The sequence below is a fragment of the Gossypium hirsutum genome, chromosome D05 (genome assembly GCF_007990345.1).
Source record: "Gossypium hirsutum isolate 1008001.06 chromosome D05, Gossypium_hirsutum_v2.1, whole genome shotgun sequence".
NCBI classification, from domain to species: Eukaryota; Viridiplantae; Streptophyta; class Magnoliopsida; order Malvales; family Malvaceae; genus Gossypium; species Gossypium hirsutum.
Window position 1 is genome coordinate 9,679,869 of NC_053441.1, and position 18,559 is coordinate 9,698,427.

The 18,559-nt window shown below is 34.7% G+C and overlaps 3 protein-coding genes across 3 annotated transcripts; 2 read left to right on the plus strand and 1 right to left on the minus strand.

Moving 5' to 3' along the window:
* The first annotated feature begins 4,382 nt into the window (after positions 1-4,382).
* LOC107906348 (mitogen-activated protein kinase kinase 5) lies at positions 4,383-5,864 on the plus strand. Its single transcript, NM_001326974.1, is given in 1 exon segment — positions 4,383-5,864. A coding segment is annotated over 1 exon segment (1,053 nt). The 5' UTR covers positions 4,383-4,607; the 3' UTR covers positions 5,661-5,864.
* A 1,891-nt stretch (positions 5,865-7,755) lies between these two features.
* Positions 7,756-10,186, plus strand: LOC107906346 ((R)-mandelonitrile lyase-like). Its single transcript, XM_016833317.2, has 2 exons — positions 7,756-8,224; positions 8,411-10,186. The coding sequence occupies exons 1-2, from the start codon at positions 8,131-8,133 to the stop codon at positions 9,970-9,972; spliced, it is 1,656 nt and encodes a 551-aa protein (XP_016688806.1). The 5' UTR covers positions 7,756-8,130; the 3' UTR covers positions 9,973-10,186.
* Positions 10,187-10,712: 526 nt separating this feature from the next.
* LOC107906345 (exocyst complex component EXO84B) lies at positions 10,713-17,595 on the minus strand. The gene is made up of 7 exons (XM_016833316.2): positions 17,208-17,595; positions 17,033-17,130; positions 15,046-16,102; positions 12,955-13,467; positions 12,062-12,250; positions 11,842-11,978; positions 10,713-11,053 (listed from the first exon to the last, which is right to left on the minus strand). Exons 1-7 carry the CDS (start codon positions 17,355-17,357, stop codon positions 10,900-10,902), a joined length of 2,298 nt encoding a protein of 765 aa, XP_016688805.2. The 5' UTR covers positions 17,358-17,595; the 3' UTR covers positions 10,713-10,899.
* Positions 17,596-18,559: the final 964 nt, after the last annotated feature.

Sequence of the window (18,559 nt, forward strand, 5' to 3'; positions counted from 1 at the left end):
CCTAGTAAATTCTTGTTGGCACTGATATCTAGTGTAAAGGGTTCTTTGGTGGAGCGAACATTTGAAACATAATTTATCGGGTGATGACAGAGAGAGATTGGAGTTGGTCCAGTAACACTCAGTATAGCTGCAGGTAGTGATTGGTAAGGTGGAGAACTAGTGGAGGCTGAGTGTGCTGAGTAAAAAAATAGGCTAACAGAGCTCTAGAGAAAGTTTGGGAGTTAAGAGCTTCTAAAATGCCCAAAAGTTTCACCATATGTGGTAGACAATGTTTGATTTTGATGTCCACAAAAATATCCAAAAATTTGATTAAGGTAAGTGCACCTATCAATTAATAGTATAGCTACAGTGAGTAAAGATATCATTCCCGCGAAAATTAAAAATAATAGCAATTACCGTCTTTCTATTATTTGATCAAATAATTCGAGTGATTGATTAAAGCTAAAATTATATAAATTGATTAACGTTATGACAAAGAATAAATTAAGAAAATAATCGATTAACAGTCAAGAAGCAAAACAATAACCAGGAAAGAAGCCACCTAGATTTCATCTGTCATTATTAATCTAAATTACGCAATTTTTTATTTAGTATCTTAATTCGTATAAATTCCTAAATTATGCTAATATTTCTTTCGAACATAAGAGCAATAGACTCTAAATTGATCAATTTAAATTTCTTTTTAAATAAAATCTTTATTATCGCATTAACTCGTTCTATGGATTCCCTTATTAGATTTGACCATAATCGATAGATTTATGTCGTCCTATTTTTAGGATTGCATGCAACTCTGCTCAATTACGCAATATCTACTCTTAAATAGGGTCTATTCAACCACCGATTTAAGCACATCAAATATGGATCAATAATCTAGAAATATCATGAATTATGTACATATAATCGAGAACAAGAACTAATTATTTATTGCGTAAAATAAAAATTAAATGACAAAATCAATTATAGGATTCATCTCTCTAGATATTTAAAAAATTAGTTCGTGCTTAAAAATAAAAATATTCAATATATAGTATAACTGAAAGAAATAAAAAAATTCATGATAAATTCTTAAGAAATCAACTTTGAATATTCAATCTTGACGGGAATGGTTCAGCCCGTGTGGCTCCTGCAGCTTGCTCCGACAATCTAATTTTCACTCATTTCGCTCTCAAATGCTTAATTAAGCATTAAAACATGAATTTAAAGGATTAAGAACATAAAATTCACAACTAAATAAGATAATCACCCAAAATACATTAAAAATAAGGTTAAAACATATTATTTTTAGTACTTATCACATCTTCACGGGTACAAACTCACACCACTACTCTATCTTGCCTCATTCTCTAGATCACCTCTAGAAGCATTGCCACTTCGTTTTTCGGCCTAAGGTCGTTCCCCCTCCTCCTCCTACTTACTGTTTTCATCTTTCTTCTAAAAAATTTCTCATTTTTGGAGTGTAATACTTATTGGTCTAGTAAACCATTTCTCTATCTTCTAGTGGATCCTTAAAATAAGACACTTTCCTATAGTTCACTCAATTCCGCTCAAATAATGCTTTTGTTGCTAGAATTAATATTTCTTTCCCCTTCATTCTACTCAAATGGTGCTGTTGATAGTGCTTTTGTTATTGGAATTAACATTTCTTTCCCTTTCTATTAGCATAAATTAAAATCTTAAATTGGCCCATTTTGAAATCTATTATTTGAATGTCATAATATCATTATTATCAAATGGGGAGATAGACTCTCCACACCATTATTTACTGCTTTTAGAGTAGGCAAAGGCATTATATTCATTGAGAACTCATTATCAATTAATGTGTTTCTAATAGAAAATTCATTGATGATACTCTTCAGTGGAAGTTAACATTAAGAGTTCTTAGGTTTTCATCTAATGCATGCACTTCTCTCTAGTGGAGTCACCAAAATATAAAGGGTTTATTGGTGAAGAAATGAAGTATTGCAAACAAGTGAAACAAAATGTAACAAGAGAAGGAAGAGAAAAAGACTGAAGTGGACCCTGTAGCATTGATCGCAACAAGTGGTGGTTACTATAACGAACTAGTGGAATAAGCTATGCATTACTGGAAATAGTGCTGAGTAAAGGAGTCAGTTGAGAGAATTTTGAGAGTTAGAATAGTTAAAAAAACTCAAAGGTCTTTCCACAAGTTGTAAAGGTCTCCTATTTACATGAGATAACAAAAAGAATTACAATATTAATATTAGATAGGGCTAATAATAATAAGATTTTTTTTAAATGTACTTTTATCAATAAAGAATTTAAGTTGGTAAATAATGAACAAGAATTAACTACATTTCGGAAAGAAAATGGATTAGCACTCAATATTTTACGAAGTTGTTTAGGGTAAATCTATTAACTACTTGCATATTAATCCACTAAATCAAACTCTGAAATTTCGAAAACCAAGAATCCTACTATATTCTAGGGCTATTCTACTTCTTTTGTGAAGTAATAGCATGAGAAACATCTTGTGTGGAACTTAACTTGAAACATGTTTCAATTTTTAATAAGTGTTATTCCTAATTAAAGATTGTTCTAACTTTCCAAACATGAATTGTTCTCAATAGTCATTATTGATTCATGTTGTTCTAACCTAGGCATTTACACTTAGATCAATATTTTCATTTATTGACATGTAAGATGAATATAATCAAATTATATTTTAATTAATTTATTGAATCTCAAGTTTTTTAATTTAAAAATATATAAAAAAATCAAAATTTATACTTACGTTTAATATCAAATAAGAGGCAATATTTTCTATCAACTTCTAATTTTAAAAGAATTAATAATATATTTAATTATAAATTATTATATTCTTCTACCTATTACGTCAAATAAAATATCATTCTATACTTATAAACTCATAAATGATAAGGATTATTTTTTATAATAAATTCTTATATAATATAAGCTTTAATACAAGAAGAACAAGTTAAAAGTACAAAATTTTAACATAAATTATGTTCTATTATTTAACATAAATTCTTAAATTTCATGATTAATTCTATACAAATTTAAGTGAATGAATGATGTTTTGAATAACAAGATATATTTTGACCCAAAATAATAAAATGATATGGTGACAAACCTTATTATTATTTCCAAATTACTTTAAAAAAGAAAGAAAGAAAGCAAGGCACGTACCTTTTCTGATATTAACTTCCAAAACCTTATTATTATTTATTAAAGTCTGTTCAGATTTTTTTAGATGCTTATTCAATCTTTAAATTTAGATAAATAATTTATATATATATTTTTTTAATATTTATCACAATACATTTTTAAAAAGTTATTTTTCAGATTAATTTTTTTAAGGTGGTTTATAATATTTAACAAAGATCTACACCAATGTCAAGTTGAATTTGATTTATATATATATATCATAATCTAAAAATATTTAATTGGAAATTAAAATTGAGTGAGGAGATTTTTGAGAATTTCCACTAGAATTTTTATTTTAAAACCTATAAATTTGAAACTGAACTTATTAATTTTTTCGCAGAAAACCAAACAATTTCTTTTATACATTTTATAAAAACAGTACATATTTAGGTATTTTTAAATTTTAATTTTCAGATACCATAATGATCGCCTCTTTATTGAGATATATAAATAATGATATGTTGCTAAGAGTACAATAACATTGGTGTATTTTTTTTTTTGGTTTGAGTCAGAAATAACATGAGAATAAATCTACTTAATAATAGAATCATTATCAATTAACATGAGTTGATTTCTATCATATCAACTAAATTGGGAAGTTACTTTCGTGTTAATATTTTATTTTGCTTTGATTTATTGATAGAAATATGAGACCTATGCATTTCATCGCCCATGTAGTGAAGTAAAAATAAAGACTGAAAACGTAGCATTACAAACAAGATATCTATTAGATTGACATTCGGAAAAGAAAAATTTTGAGCACAACTTAAAGAAGATATTTTATCAGTTTTTAGAATAGTACTTTTAATTTCGATTTTCAAAGTTTTGGAGTTAACTGAAACTGATTAAAAGTCAAATTCTTTAAAATCAAAGCAATGGTCGAACCAATTAAATTATCAATTTATTGGTCCAATTTGTTCAACAATTTATTTAAATAATAATTAAAAATTATATTAAAAATTCAATTTAACCAATTTATACTAATTATTGAGTCTTTAAATCAATATAAAAACTATTTTTAATCCAATTCAAACAAAACCCCATTTCTAACATCTCCGAGGAATCCAACTATTTTTTTCCAAAAATATTTTAAATCTAATAATAAATAGAATTAAAAAAGGGGGGAAAAGTCCACCGTGTCCCTGAACCCTTTAGTTTTGAAATTATAAAGGAAAATATTGAAAATTTAAGGTGTGTTTATTTATTTATGTAATAATTAGGAGTGAATGATCCTCCTCTCCTCCCGCTGCTGCTTCATCATCTTGTCCAGGAACTTGCCTTCCTTTTTCCTTTTTCTGTGAAGAATAAAGGGAAAACACACACACACACACACTCTCTTTCTCTCTCTCTCTCTCTCTCTCTCTCTCTCTCTTTCATCATTCATTTCCTTTTAGCTTCCTCAATTTTTTTACAGCTAAGCCATGAGACCCAATCACCAACCACCACCATCTGCTGGTGGCTCCTCCTCCTCCAATAAGAACCGTCCACGTAGACGAGCTGACCTTACCCTACCCCTCCCTCAACGTGACCCTTCTCTCGCCGTCCCTCTTCCCCTTCCTCCCTCCTCCAACTCCGCCCCGCCCGCCTCCTCCAACTCCAACGCCTTGCCTCAGCAAGTCAACTTCTCCGAGCTCGACCGCGTCAACCGGATAGGGAGCGGTACCGGAGGCACCGTTTACAAAGTCGTCCACCGCCCTTCCTCTCGCCCTTATGCCCTCAAGGTTATCTACGGGAACCATGAAGAGTCTGTCCGCCGTCAGATCCGCAGGGAGATCGAGATCCTCCGTGACGTGGACCACCCCAACGTCGTAAAATGTCACGAAATGTACGATCACAACGGAGAAATCCAGGTTCTTTTGGAATTCATGGATGGCGGATCTTTGGAAGGGATCCTCATATCTCACGAAGCTAACTTATCTGATCTGGCCCGTCAAGTCCTCAGCGGTCTAAACTACCTTCACCGCCGACACATCGTCCACCGCGACATAAAACCCTCGAATCTGCTAATCAATTCCAAGAAGGTGGTGAAGATAGCTGATTTTGGGGTGAGCCGAATCTTGGATCAAACCATGGACCCCTGCAACTCGTCTGTTGGGACCATAGCATACATGAGCCCTGAGAGGATTAACACCGATTTGAACCACGGGCTCTACGATGGTTACGCTGGGGATATTTGGAGTTTAGGGGTTAGCATATTGGAATTTTATTTAGGTAGGTTCCCTTTCGCGGTTGGTAGACAAGGGGATTGGGCCAGTCTCATGTGCGCGATTTGTATGTCTCAGCCACCGGAGGCCCCACCCACTGCTTCCAATGAATTTAGGCATTTTATATCATGTTGTTTGCAGAGGGATCCAGCCAGGAGGTGGTCGGCGGCTCAGTTGTTGCAGCATCCTTTTATTCTCAGAGGACAACCACATCAGGTTGCTCAGAATCTTCATCAGTTATTACCACCTCCACCTCCTCTTTCTTCTTAGCTTTCTATTTCTTTTTATTTGTTTTGGGATTAGGGGAAAAAATCTTCTGTAAGTTTTGATATAATGAGGGTCTGGGGGGAGTTGGGTGCAATGTCTTTCCTTCTTCTTTTTTTTTTTTCCTTTCATGTTTTTATTAATCACTCTTGCTTCTGATAAAAGATAATCTTTACAATATTAGAAAAAAAAAACTCTGTTATGACTGGCCTTCTTCTGGTTTTGTTTATTCCTTTATATGCTCTTCACCAGCTTGCTTAGGGGTTCGTTTAATCATGTTCTTATTACCCTTTTTATTATTTCAATTCAGTTTATGGGGGTTTGTTAAATTTTCTGGAAATGGCCTTGATTATGTGTAGATGGATCTAGATTTAGCCTTAGTTGATAATTGTTGTAAACAAAAAGGGGAATGGATGCCTTATCTCTGTCTGCCGATTATCTTATCCTGGAGGGGGCTGAATGTAAAAAGTGGAAATTCCAAATCTTGTTTTTGGAAATCTTGTGTTGTTCTTTGGATACCCATTTTTGTTGTTGCGAAAATTGTGCATTAGTGGCCCCTCCTTTATTAGCCTATCTATCTTGTGAAGGCATGCTCATTAATTATATGTCATATAGGCAAATAAGTGAGCGGGATTAATTAGGTGGATTCCAGGTTTTTATTGTTAATGATGTTTTAAGCTTGTTCCACTTATGGAAAGATATGAATGCTACTGCCTTTTGTTCACCGCTAGATTTGTCTAATTTGTAATTCCTTCATTGACCTTTTTGTAAGTTATTACTTTACATGGAAGGTATGATTAGTGATTTTGTTGTGGTTTTTAAATTGGGATTTCTCTCTTAACTTTGGTTTATTTATTCTCTTAGTCAATGCATACACTGCAACAATGATGCATTATAGAGTTCTAAGATGCATGCATTTGTGTGATTGAGTCTGAGGAAGAGCAATGCACAAATAACATTGCATGTGTGTTTGATTGAGGTTACTATTGTTTGTTTGGACTTTTGAGAAGGTTAATGTTTTATCAATTTGATTTTTTCCTAACATGCCCTTAATCTGGCAAGTTTGTTTGGATGTGGTGGTTTGGTTTGATGTCTGGTTTTGTTTAGATTCTTTTGCTGTTCCAAAATTTGGACAACCTGCCTCAAAGTGTCTCTCTGTAGACTGTAGTCCTCTGATTAATGTCCAATAATAATTGTATGAGCAACCCATTGCCAGAGGAGAAGGCCTTGGAAAAATGGCATTGCCACCTATGTTACTCAGACTCAAATGCAAGTGTTGGATATGAGTATGTATTCAATAATAATATTGTCAGATTTTTTAAAGTTTTTCCAAAGGATCAATGAAGATTATATCTTTATATCCATAAATCGAGCACGATTTGTCGGATACACTGAAAAGAAAAACAAGAGCTGGAGCAACATAGATAGCTGTCAATACTTAAACAAGTCAAAAATAGAGTCGGTGTAATATAGATTGCAGCCAGAATAGCTGCTGGGCTGCTGTTTAGGAGAATGATTGGTAATTGATGCATTTGTTGAATAATATTGCTTGCATTGTATCTAGGCCATCATAAATTATATATTCTTCAACTGCTGATTATTATTATTATTATTTATTTTGCAAACTAAACTTTTATGATGCTTGATCCCTTGCATATGTTCACTGGGTAGATAAATAAGCAAATAAAATTGTGTGTTTTGGCCAAGAAAATATAATTTCTGTATGCAAATTAACTTTCAGGCTACCATGTGTGCAACTAAAATGATTCCTTGAATGGTTCATCGACCTTTGTTTGGCATAATCAGCATTGTAAGAAGATAGTTTTTGCATTTAGTAACAATTTTCCTAAGTTAAAAATAGATGAAAATGTTATTGCTCTATGTGGAATAAACACAAGTGCTTACCTAAATTTAATTGACAACATGTTTTTATCAACCTTACTAAAATTGATTTTTTGTCGCATGCTTAACAGAAATGGGTTTGGTTTCTTATCAACCTTAATTTGACATAGGCGCTTCTGTAACAACCTTAAATTTTTTATAGTATGACTTTATTATGTATGGATATGATTATTGACTATGATTAATATTTTATTATGATGGATTGGAGATATCGGCTGGCAAGCAATTCCAGTAGGATATGGAGGAGGATTAGATAAAAGACACTACGAGACACCAGCTATTATTATGTAATAACTTTCTTATATCATATTCGCAATCGCAAGAAATAAATTTTACAAAAAAGAAAATTGAATATATTTTAAAAAATCATTGACCGTTTGATTAAAATAAAATGTATCAAGGAATGATTGACGATTGGATTCTTGCGGGACCCCCTTTACAGTGGCGCCTAAATCAACATAACGATATTCAACAGAATATTTAACTGAAAATTTCACCCTTACTCTGTCTTCAAAGTCCTCCAAGAAAACACCAAGAAAATTTTCTGGCTCCTCCAAGAAAATAACAAACAGAAATGCGGAGACACTTGGTTTTTTGGCTTCAATGCACTGCCATCTTGCTGCTGTTATCTCCAGTTTCATCTCTTGCAAGACCGCTTCCTCAAGGAGGTCAGTATAGTTACTTACAAATTCATTAACTTGTTTGCCTGCTTTCTTTGGATTCTGGAATGACTGAAAATTTTCAATGTTTTAGTCGAGGAATTAAATTGAATTACTGGGTCATTTTTTGAAACTCCAACTCATCTTGGGTCTTTTTCTTATTTGAAAATGTTTTTTTTTTGGGGGGGGGGGCAGACCCACTTTACTTGAACTTTGTGTTGAATGCGACGTATTTTCCATCCGAGGACTACTATGACTACATCGTCGTGGGAGGAGGGACCGCAGGTTGTCCATTAGCCGCCACTTTGTCACAGTCATATCGGGTTCTTGTCCTTGAAAGAGGAGGCGTTCCCTATGGTAACCAAAATTTGATGAATCAAGAAGGGTTCTTGACCACACTCACTGAGGTCGACACCTTCGACTCTCCTGCTCAAAGCTTTACTTCCGAGGACGGGGTCCTAAATGCCCGTGGACGTGTTCTTGGTGGCAGTAGTGCCATCAATGCCGGCTTCTATAGCCGAGCTGATCCTGAGTTTTATGAGAGTTCCGGTGTGAATTGGGATCTCAGTTTGGTTAACCAATCTTATGAGTGGGTTGAGAGGGGAGTTGTGTTTAGGCCAGAGTTAAAGAACTGGCAATCAGCTGTTAGGGATGCTTTGCTAGAGGCAGGGATTGATCCTTACCATGGCTTTTCTTTGGACCATTTGGTTGGAACAAAGATCGGAGGCTCCACTTTTGATAGCTCCGGCAAGAGGCATAGCGCCGCGGATCTTCTGAATTATGGAAAACCAGCAAACATTAAAGTAGCACTTTATGCAAGTGTGGAAAGGGTATTACTGGCTTCTTCTTCTTCAAATGTGTTGTCTCGGCAGTCTGTGATCGGGGTCGTGTATCGCGATGAAACGGGAAGGTATCACCACGCTATGGTGAAGGAAAAAGGTGAGGTGCTGCTATGTGCTGGAGCCATTGGAAGTCCACAGTTATTGCTGCTGAGTGGAATTGGTCCAAGGCCTTACTTGTCTTCTTGGGGAATTCCGGTTGTATATCATCATCCATATGTAGGCCAATTTGTTTACGATAATCCGAGGAACGGCATCTCAATTTTGCCTCCAATCCCACTAGAGTACTCACTTATACAGGTTGCTGGGATAACGGAAATGGGGGCATATGTTGAGGCTGCCTCAAATGTTATTCCTTTTACAACCCCTTCACGCTCAGCGTTCATTAGACCACCTTCTTCCCCTCTGCTTTTAACAGTGGCTACTATCATGGAGAAGATTGTCGGGCCTATTTCAACTGGTTCGTTAAGGTTGGCCTCCACTGATGTCAGGGTGAATCCTATAGTACGCTTTAACTACTTTAGCAATCCCATAGACTTGGAGAGATGTGTGAATGGAACACGCAAGATTGGGGATATCTTGAGGAGTCGGTCCATGGATGATTTTAAGTTCAACGAATGGTTTGGGGGCAGAAATTTCAGGTTTGTAGGACCTTCATTGCCTGTTGACCAATCAAACTATGAACAGATGGCAGATTTTTGCCGGCGTACTGTGAGCACCATATGGCATTACCATGGTGGCTGTGTTGTGGGGAGAGTGGTTGATCAAAATTATCATGTTATCGGGATTGATGCGCTCAGAGTAGTTGACGGATCAACGTTTACTATATCGCCAGGAACCAACCCTCAGGCAACAGTGATGATGCTTGGGAGGTACGTTGGCCTGAGGATAATCAAAGAGCGAAAGCGATTGAAATGAAGCCTGCTGCTGGTCTGCTATTCAGATAACTGGCTAATTGTTTTTAGTTTTCAATTTTACTTTTGGTTGGTGATAGATCAAAGGTGTGTCTTAAATTTTGGTGATTGGTTTATTCGTAAAAGTAACATGGCTGATAAAGAAGATTGGAGAGGATTGTTGTACTCTTCATGTAGAGATGTAAATAGCAGAGATCATGGTATTCTCTCTTTTTTTTTTTTTTTTGCATTCAGGGTGTCATAATTTTTTTGATTTGCTGGTGATATTTTGATGAATTCATCCATTGCTACATTTAGTTGGCGAAAGCAAAGGTTCGGCGTCAATGTTGGATGAACTCATCCATATAGTCTTCAAACTCTATGATGTGTGATTTTGATTTAGGTTCATGAATTCCAAGATTGGTGCTTTACCTTTGAGAATGTAGAGCAGTCTGTGTTGGAGATGTTCTCTCGAATTTGTCAAAGGGGACTTGGTGCACATATTTGTCAAAAAGCTACTTAAGTAGATGGCTTGGTTGGGGTGTGGGATGCCTCGTTCAGTGTCATAGGATAATGTGAGATGTGGATCTTTCTGAAGGAATTTGTGTTTGAATTGCATTAATCAAAAATTTTCTTAGAAATAAGAATGTATGTATGTATGTAAGACTTGTTTGAATCAATTTCAGATTGATTTGGATATCAAGTTCCATATTTGATTATGTGAGTAAGGATACCCATATGATTTGTTTGGTGTTGGGAAGGTGGTGGATAAAAAACACTTGAATAAATTTCTCCAGAATACAACAATTCGTAACAAATGTAGTGTCATGTAATACTAATTCAACAGCAGATACAAAAAATATGATTCACTATAAATTATAGTCAGAGAGATCCATATTCATTACTAAAATATGTTGCCTATCAAAATACACAAAAATGAAAGAAACAGCAGCTAGTAACTCCCATGTGATCTTACAGATGAAATTGATTGTGCTGATACGGAGGCAGTGGGGCTGTTCAGATCCCGGTCGGCTTTCGATTTTCCACTTAATCTTTCGATTGCATCTTGACAAATTTCGTTGAACCACTCATCGTCAGGCAGCACTCTGACACAACAAAAACACAAATGCTTCAATGGCAATTCGTGAGAATTTTCTCTACTTACATACGCATCCAACGACTTTTCAAAATGGCCAATACCATCATCCTGTTAAATCCAACAATGTTAAACCACACTTTCCATCTAAAAACATAGGCAACTCGTTAAAACTTGCCTTACTCTTTCTCTCTATATAAGATCATAAATTATAAGACTGTCGGTCTTGATTACACCATCTTTCTACTAGGAAAAGTCTTACATACAGTGGTCACCAATAATAAGAAAAACTAAAAAAAGCTAATTAAAGTTTACCAGTTTCTCAGACAATACAAAAGAAAAGGGCCAAGTGGGAAGAAGGCAGTGGCATCAAATATCCCCACAACATTTGCATGTTGCATAACTTTTCAACCAGTTTAGGTGATTGATTTGATCCAATTGGCAACTGTGGCTCCAACAATTTCAAGGAATTTTCTAACCTCAAGTTTTGATAAAGGACAGAAACCCGAGCAGAGAGGAGGGGGACTGACTGGTGACCGCAATGCAGATCCTTGGTGTAAAGCTATTGTGAAAGGATAGTAGTCATTACTATTATTCCCTCAACTTCTCACATTTGTGATTATCTCTCACAGAGAACATGCTCTAAACAAAGTGACCTATGAATTATGACCTGGTTGTATCCATTTTACACATCCATTTAGAATATACAGGCATAATTGGGGAGACATGAGTATGAGAAAACAGCTTTTAACTATAACTATAATAATAATATAAAGAAAAAGAACTATCATAGCATACCCATATGGATCCATCCCTGTGGCAGCAAATGCAGCCATGGCTTTAGCAATTATGTCGTTGACAACTCTATGCAATTTCCTTGATAGGTACCGACCTTGGGAAGCAAAGCATATGACAAATTTTATATCCAGATAAAGCTGCACATGCACAAAAATATGTCAAATTTAAGAATCCAATACAAAACTAGAAACACAAAAGGAATGATACTAAGTTTACGTGCCTGCTGTAAACCTAATGGACCTAAAGGCCTTGGTCCTTCCTCAATATCATCCCAAAAGCTTTGATCTTCCGAAAGCCATATGATGACAGTTTCTGTAAGTCGCATCAATAGCAATGTAGCAAATCTTTCCCTTCCTACAAACATATCTGCTGCCAAGCTAGCAATGCTGTTTAGTTTTGCAAAGAGTTCCTGCATGATAACAAGATTTGGTAAAAAGGCAGTCAAAATTCTCAAACCAAAGAATGCAGAACAAATATTGAAGAGAGGGGGGGGGGGGATCACATAAAATAATGGGTGGAAACCCATTTTATCACCCAAAACCTAGCTGTAAATAGAAAGAAAATTAATACGAAAACAGAGAGTGAGCAAGCAAGAGACCCTAATCATCCATGTGTTAATAATGACCTCATGGTTTGTTACCCAAAACCTAGAAAGGACTTCTCCCTAGGATTCAAATTGCAAAGGTTTGTGAAGACATACATGTTCACTTAAAGGAAACAAATAAGGAACTTCTAGAAACACCGGGAGCCCCTAGATTAGATTAAATTAAATTACCAAAGCCTTAATAAAATCAAAATTCAAAATTACAGCCAAAGACAGTTAAGCTCAGCATGTGAAAACTTTCTAAGTTACATATTAAATGCATAGACAAAAAAACAAGATAACCCCCCATGACTGAATCAAGTACTGTAGATGAATCAACTGTCAATGAAGGGAAGATATTGGAACCTTCAGTGTTCAATAAGAAATATAACCTTACAAACAAGATGCTATGACATGTTATGAACACCTACTCAAATTAGGTGTTGGAGCCTCTAACAAAAACGAAACAGTTCACCAAGAGAACCAGATGTAATGATGTTAAAAGAAAAAGAAAAGAATGACAAAATTACCTGAAATATTGGAGATGGAAACCATTCCACCTCCTCTGCAGTACCATCCATATTAATGTACATTTCTGCAGTAAGATGGCTATCATCCTCTTCTGTGAATATGAGATCCAGGGCATGCTGTTGACAAAATGTATTCTTTAGTCTCTCAACTGAACCCACAAGGCGCCTCTTCCATTCTCGTTGCTCAGGGTGACGGTTTTGTCTATCTGAAGTTCTTCTACGGTTGTCATCCTTGTGACTAGCCTGACTTGGGGACAGCTTCATGGCTGCACGGGGAAGAAGTTCATCTGCCAACAATGAAGCATTTGCTAGCAATGCAATTTGTTGACCCTCAGTCTCAGCCATTCGCACAATTTTATTTCCAGTACCCCCAAAGTCTGCTTCTTCATCCATCGAACCAGGTAATGCTCTTATGAGCATGTTTACATATGAGTCAAACACCTGAAACAAACCTTCCAGTGTTTGCCCTCCCAACTGCATGCTTAACAGCGGTCCGACATCCTCAAAGAAGTCCTATAAGAGCAAGCAGAATACAAATCAAATGAATGACAGTATATAGTGTCATTAAATCAGAAATATGACGTAAGAGAGGTCAAGCATCCATAAAGAATCTAACAAGTAAAATCATAAAATTATGGCCAAAACACACTTCCATAACTTTCTGTAGGATTAATGATTTTTCAATTCAACCATCATATTTCATTATCAATTCAAGTAGATTATCCAAGTTTTCAGTAAATTAAAATTGTCTAACTATTTGTTTAGGGTAAAAAAAAATCAATAATTAAATATATATATGCATTAATAAAGGCAATATTTTGGATAAATATGATATAGATATCGAATATCAAAATACTAATCATGCAAAAAGTTAAGAAAGCATATAAAACCACTTGAATTTTACATTAGTATAAGTAGATCCCTCCCCCAAACAAAATGCAGTCAAACAAAGTTATTTACCAATGCCCCAAAATTATAAACATACTGAGTAATTTGTTGAAAATCACTAGGCAAGGAACTATATCCATATACAGGACTAATTTTATTATTGGGAAAAAGAATGACAACAGCACCAATAAAGCATATAACCATGGAACAGAAGAGGTAAAGGACAACACCAAAATGTATGATAATTATCTTAATGGTCCATAAATAAGCATGGGAAAGGAATATTCCAACCATGAAAAGACTTCCCTTTGGACATCAAGCCCTACCCATTCAAAATTTAAGCTCCCTACCGTCCAAATGTATTAAGTAACCTCAAAGTTTCATGATGGGTTTTACTTTCCAAACACCATTCTAAGCATCAACTAAACAGTAGTGGTACCAGGATTACCCTTGCATTCCTAAAACAAAGCAAAAACTAATAACAAATTTCCAATGTATAGAATGACAAATTTGAGAGTTTCAATCCCTTACCAATAGATTTGCACATACCTAATCAACCAACAATGATGCAATTTGTCTTAATCAGATTGTTCAGAGCTATAAATTCAGTAAGAACGTTTTTAAAAAGAAGAAGTTATCTTCGTATATACATTCGATCACTGTTGGTCATATTTCTCTTTATTATATACATATCATTCCCAAAGAAAACTATTATCCAATCTCTTATGTCACCCTGTTGAATCTCAAAACATTAATCTAGCGAACAAATACCATCCAACTTTAATTTTCCATCACAGGCAAGCAACTCTAGAATTTTTATGGGTAAAAATCCAGTGATATTCAAAATATGTAATCTATGCATAACCATTGCATAAAGCCCGTTAAGACTAGTGAGATACGGATCCAGAAACCATTGAGAAGGTGTATTTGCAGAGAGAGCTCTTCATTAGAAGAAATGCCAAAACATTTAAGAGTACAAAAGACTCATTAGATTTCCCATTAGCAAGTAAAAGAATTACTTTTAAGAAAAGTTATTGTATCCATCCATGCTTAATCAACACTTGAAGGGTAGATAACAAGATCAGAACTAAAGAACTTCAGAAAAAGTAAAAGAAAACCCAAACGGGTCATATGCAAGTATATGTAGAAAAGAAAGGACAAGGACTAGGACAAGATATGTTATAATAAGTTAAACTTGTTCACCTGGACCATAGAACTGAATCGATGAGCACTGCTTGTTAGTTTATGCTGAAATGCTGTTGTATTACCAAGGGATGCACTAGAGGGCCAGCCAGATTGACGAGTACTGCCTGGGGGGTATGTTAGAACCCAATCATCAGCTGCAGCCAAAGCTGCAGTGCTTTCTTCAATTCTTTTGAGATTAGCATTGAGTGCCTGCTCGACACTAGGCCTAAAGAGTTTCAAAAGCACAGGACAAAGTGCCAAGCCACGAGCTTCCAGCAATGAGCAATGACCTAAAGCTATCTGAACACATTCTGCAGCAGCCCTTAGACCACCAGCAGCTGCTGAAGAAGCCAATGCATGTCTTTTAACAAGAAGGGCAAATGCCTCTGTTTGCTTCGTAGCCCAGACCACAAGCTCCGAAGTATAAGCTGGTTCCTTACCAAAGATTCTCAAGGAAGCACTAGCAGCCTGAGCAATAGCAGAGAACACCAACTGTGAGAGGGCAGCAGTATATGCTCCTCCATATGAGGTGCTTGACGGGCGAAGGCTAAGCATGTTATATTGATATCTTTGAAAATGAGCATTAAGGAGCAAACTATGAGCACGCGGTCCATCACCGAGCTTTTTAAGAGCCAATATTGCTGCACGGAGTTCAGCACCACGTGTAGAAGGTTGACAAGCAGCTCCGGCAAGCTGGTCAGACAACTTTTGCTTCCGCTCTACGATAGCAGTCTGTAAATATGTAAGTGCTGCAGGACTCAATGAATTTGTTTCCTTTGCTTCAGCAACTGCCTGCTCTCCTTCATCAAGGGCTGCTAGAGCTTCATCTACTCTCTTCTCAGCTAACAAAACATCCAGGTGATCAGGGAATTCTGCTGACCATTTCTCGAGATCTGAGGGTTCTCTATCTTCAATATTTAACAAACTATTAGCATTAGGACCTTCAGAAACTTTGGGAGACAATGAATCTATATGAACCCCCTCAGCCAAACCATGAATTAATGTTGCTTGTGTTGAAAGCAGATTTCTTATTGATGAAAGCTCTCCTTCTAAATCGGATATCTCCTTAGATGTGCTGCAAAAAAGAAGCCCAAATGTCTTAAAGTTTCACACCTGTACAGGTTCTATGAAACTAACCACATTACCTGTCTTTATTAATAATTAATATTGAAAATAAATATCCAATTCACATAAATTCAAAAAAAAAAAAGAAAAAAAAAAGAAGAAGAGAAAAACTAGTTATAGATGCAAGAAACTTCAAACACTTTTTCAATATCTCTTTCAACTTTCACGTAACCTCAATAAAAATCAATGGTATATCTATATGATCAACAAATTTCAGCTGAGAAACACTTTTCAGTGAGGGAGAGAGGTATATGAATTAATGCAATGCTGAAAGCAATTAACAAACTGGAAACTACATGACATATGAAATTATTGAGAAGAAACAATGTCTGAAAAGTTTTCTTCTTGATCTTGACATACTGATCAAAGATAATAAAGCTTTCTTACAACCCCCTTTTCTAGTTTTCTAGTAAGTTTACAACAAATCTATGCATAGCTGCAAGCAAGATAGAATACTTGCACCAGATAACTCAACAATACTTTCACTTTTGTCCTCATAATTAAATACATTAAGAAAACCAATTGAAGCTTCAACCTTGGCGAAAAGTTGTAGTAATGGAATGGCATTATTATGGAAATAGGGTAGGATTCCAAGTCCATTCCTCCACACTCAACCCAGTGTACTTGCAATGTAAAGGTTTTACTATTGTTTATGCTCGCTGACATTCGTTGGTCTAAAACTCTTGGACATCAATGAAACTGGATGAATTAATACTGCAACAAATTTCCTAAAGGGTATGACTAACGGCAAAAGACTGGGGTTAGAACAGAGGAGGTTATGAAATTATCTCCCTTAGTTTTTCCTAGTACTAAACCAGTAAAGTGAGGTGATTAATTAGATTTAGCAACGACAAAGATTAGAGTAAAATGCGTGCGTTACCGTATAAAGGCGGAATAATTAGCATAAACGCTTTTACGCATTTCTTCAGCAGAAGCTCTCTTCAAATCCAACAGATAGGAACATAATTGTCTTATTTCCTGGTAATGGAATCAATTATTATTAAAATTATCCTAATTTGAAACAAATTCTTACTGAGAAAGAAAAGCAAACAGACCTTGTCGTTGAGAGAACACTTTGACTGAACAAAAGCATCGGCGTCGAACCTGTCGGATTTGAAAATATTGAGGCCTTCTTCGATCTTCGTGCCGTTTTCTTTGGCAGCTGTGGTGGGTCGAGTGGACCGCCCTGTTTTCGCGGTTGCCATTTCCGTCTCTTGCAGTTGAAATCAGATCGAAGCAGAAGCTTAGAACAAATGTTGATTGGGAAATTTTTGAAAGAAGAAAAGGAAAGTGGGTTTAAAGGGCAGTTTAGGGAATTTTAGATGATTCCGGCCATTGGAACCCAACACTGTTGGTGACTTCGGTGGAAAGGCAGGCAGCAGGTGGGCGTGGTGCGTTCAAAGAAAACAAAAACAAATCAAAATAAGTATTTTTTTATGGAATATTTCTTAATAATTTAAGGTTAATTAGAATTAAGGTAACTACTCTATTAAAAAATTTATATTTTGATCATTTAATTTTAAACGTTATAACTTTACGAAATTAAAATCTAAATGTTTTATTTTTATCTCCAACTTAATTTTTAAATTAATTTAAATTTAAGATATGTTTTTTACTTTAATGAATACTAATTTACTAGTTTAATTATCGAATTGTTACTTGAAAATTACTAGTCAAACTTTTAAAAAACTTAACCGCCTAATGGCCGAAACAATAAAATAACTTTAATGAAAATATTCAAATAACTAATGGCCAAATTGTAAAATTATTAATAACATTATTCAAATTTACCCTTAAATCTTAATCATAGTAAGCGGCGACACATACTTTTATCCCTCTAGATTTATGGCATCTACGCGTCAGTTGGGATTAGTTTTTATTTTTCCTCGTTGTCATGGTCAACAGATGTTTAAGGTAAATATAATCCTGAATTCACTCTATTAGAACTTAAATTCAGTAGTTAAGTTTTAGAATTAATTTTTCTTCACTTAGTTTTCTAATTTATCAAATCATACATTAGTTTATGTTATTAAAAATGGAATAGATCTCAAAATTTTAATTTAATATATAATTTAATATGTAAATTTTAATCAATTTAATTATACATATAAAATTTTGATTGTGATTAAAATGCGTACATTTAAAAAAAATACATGAAATCATTTTTATATTAGATATATATGATTATTTGTATTGCAATATGTATGTTTAAAATGAAATTATAATGATAATTATATTAATAATTTATTAAAATTGAATCAAATTAATATTTTATGTATAAAATTACACAAAATTAAAATTTATGTATAATATTACACATTGAACAAATGTTTATGAGTAGTTTTGAGATTTATCCTTAAAAGATAAATAAAGTCAATTTTTAAAATTTAGTTTTGAGATTTATCCT

Bases quoted from the DNA above. Each gene is read 5' to 3' on its own strand.
- LOC107906346 (XM_016833317.2), top strand. From the start codon at position 8,131: ATGCGGAGACACTTGGTTTTTTGGCTTCAATGCACTGCCATCTTGCTG. The intron at 8,225-8,410 runs GTCAGTATAGTT...GGGGGGGGGCAG, and splicing joins AAGACCGCTTCCTCAAGGAG to ACCCACTTTACTTGAACTTT.
- LOC107906345 (XM_016833316.2), bottom strand. From the start codon at position 17,357: ATGGCAACCGCGAAAACAGGGCGGTCCACTCGACCCACCACAGCTGCC. The intron at 16,103-17,032 runs GTAACGCACGCA...TCTTTTTTGCAG, and splicing joins AATTATTCCGCCTTTATACG to CACATCTAAGGAGATATCCG. The intron at 12,251-12,954 runs GTAATTTTGTCA...GTTATCATGCAG, and splicing joins TTCCATCTCCAATATTTCAG to GAACTCTTTGCAAAACTAAA.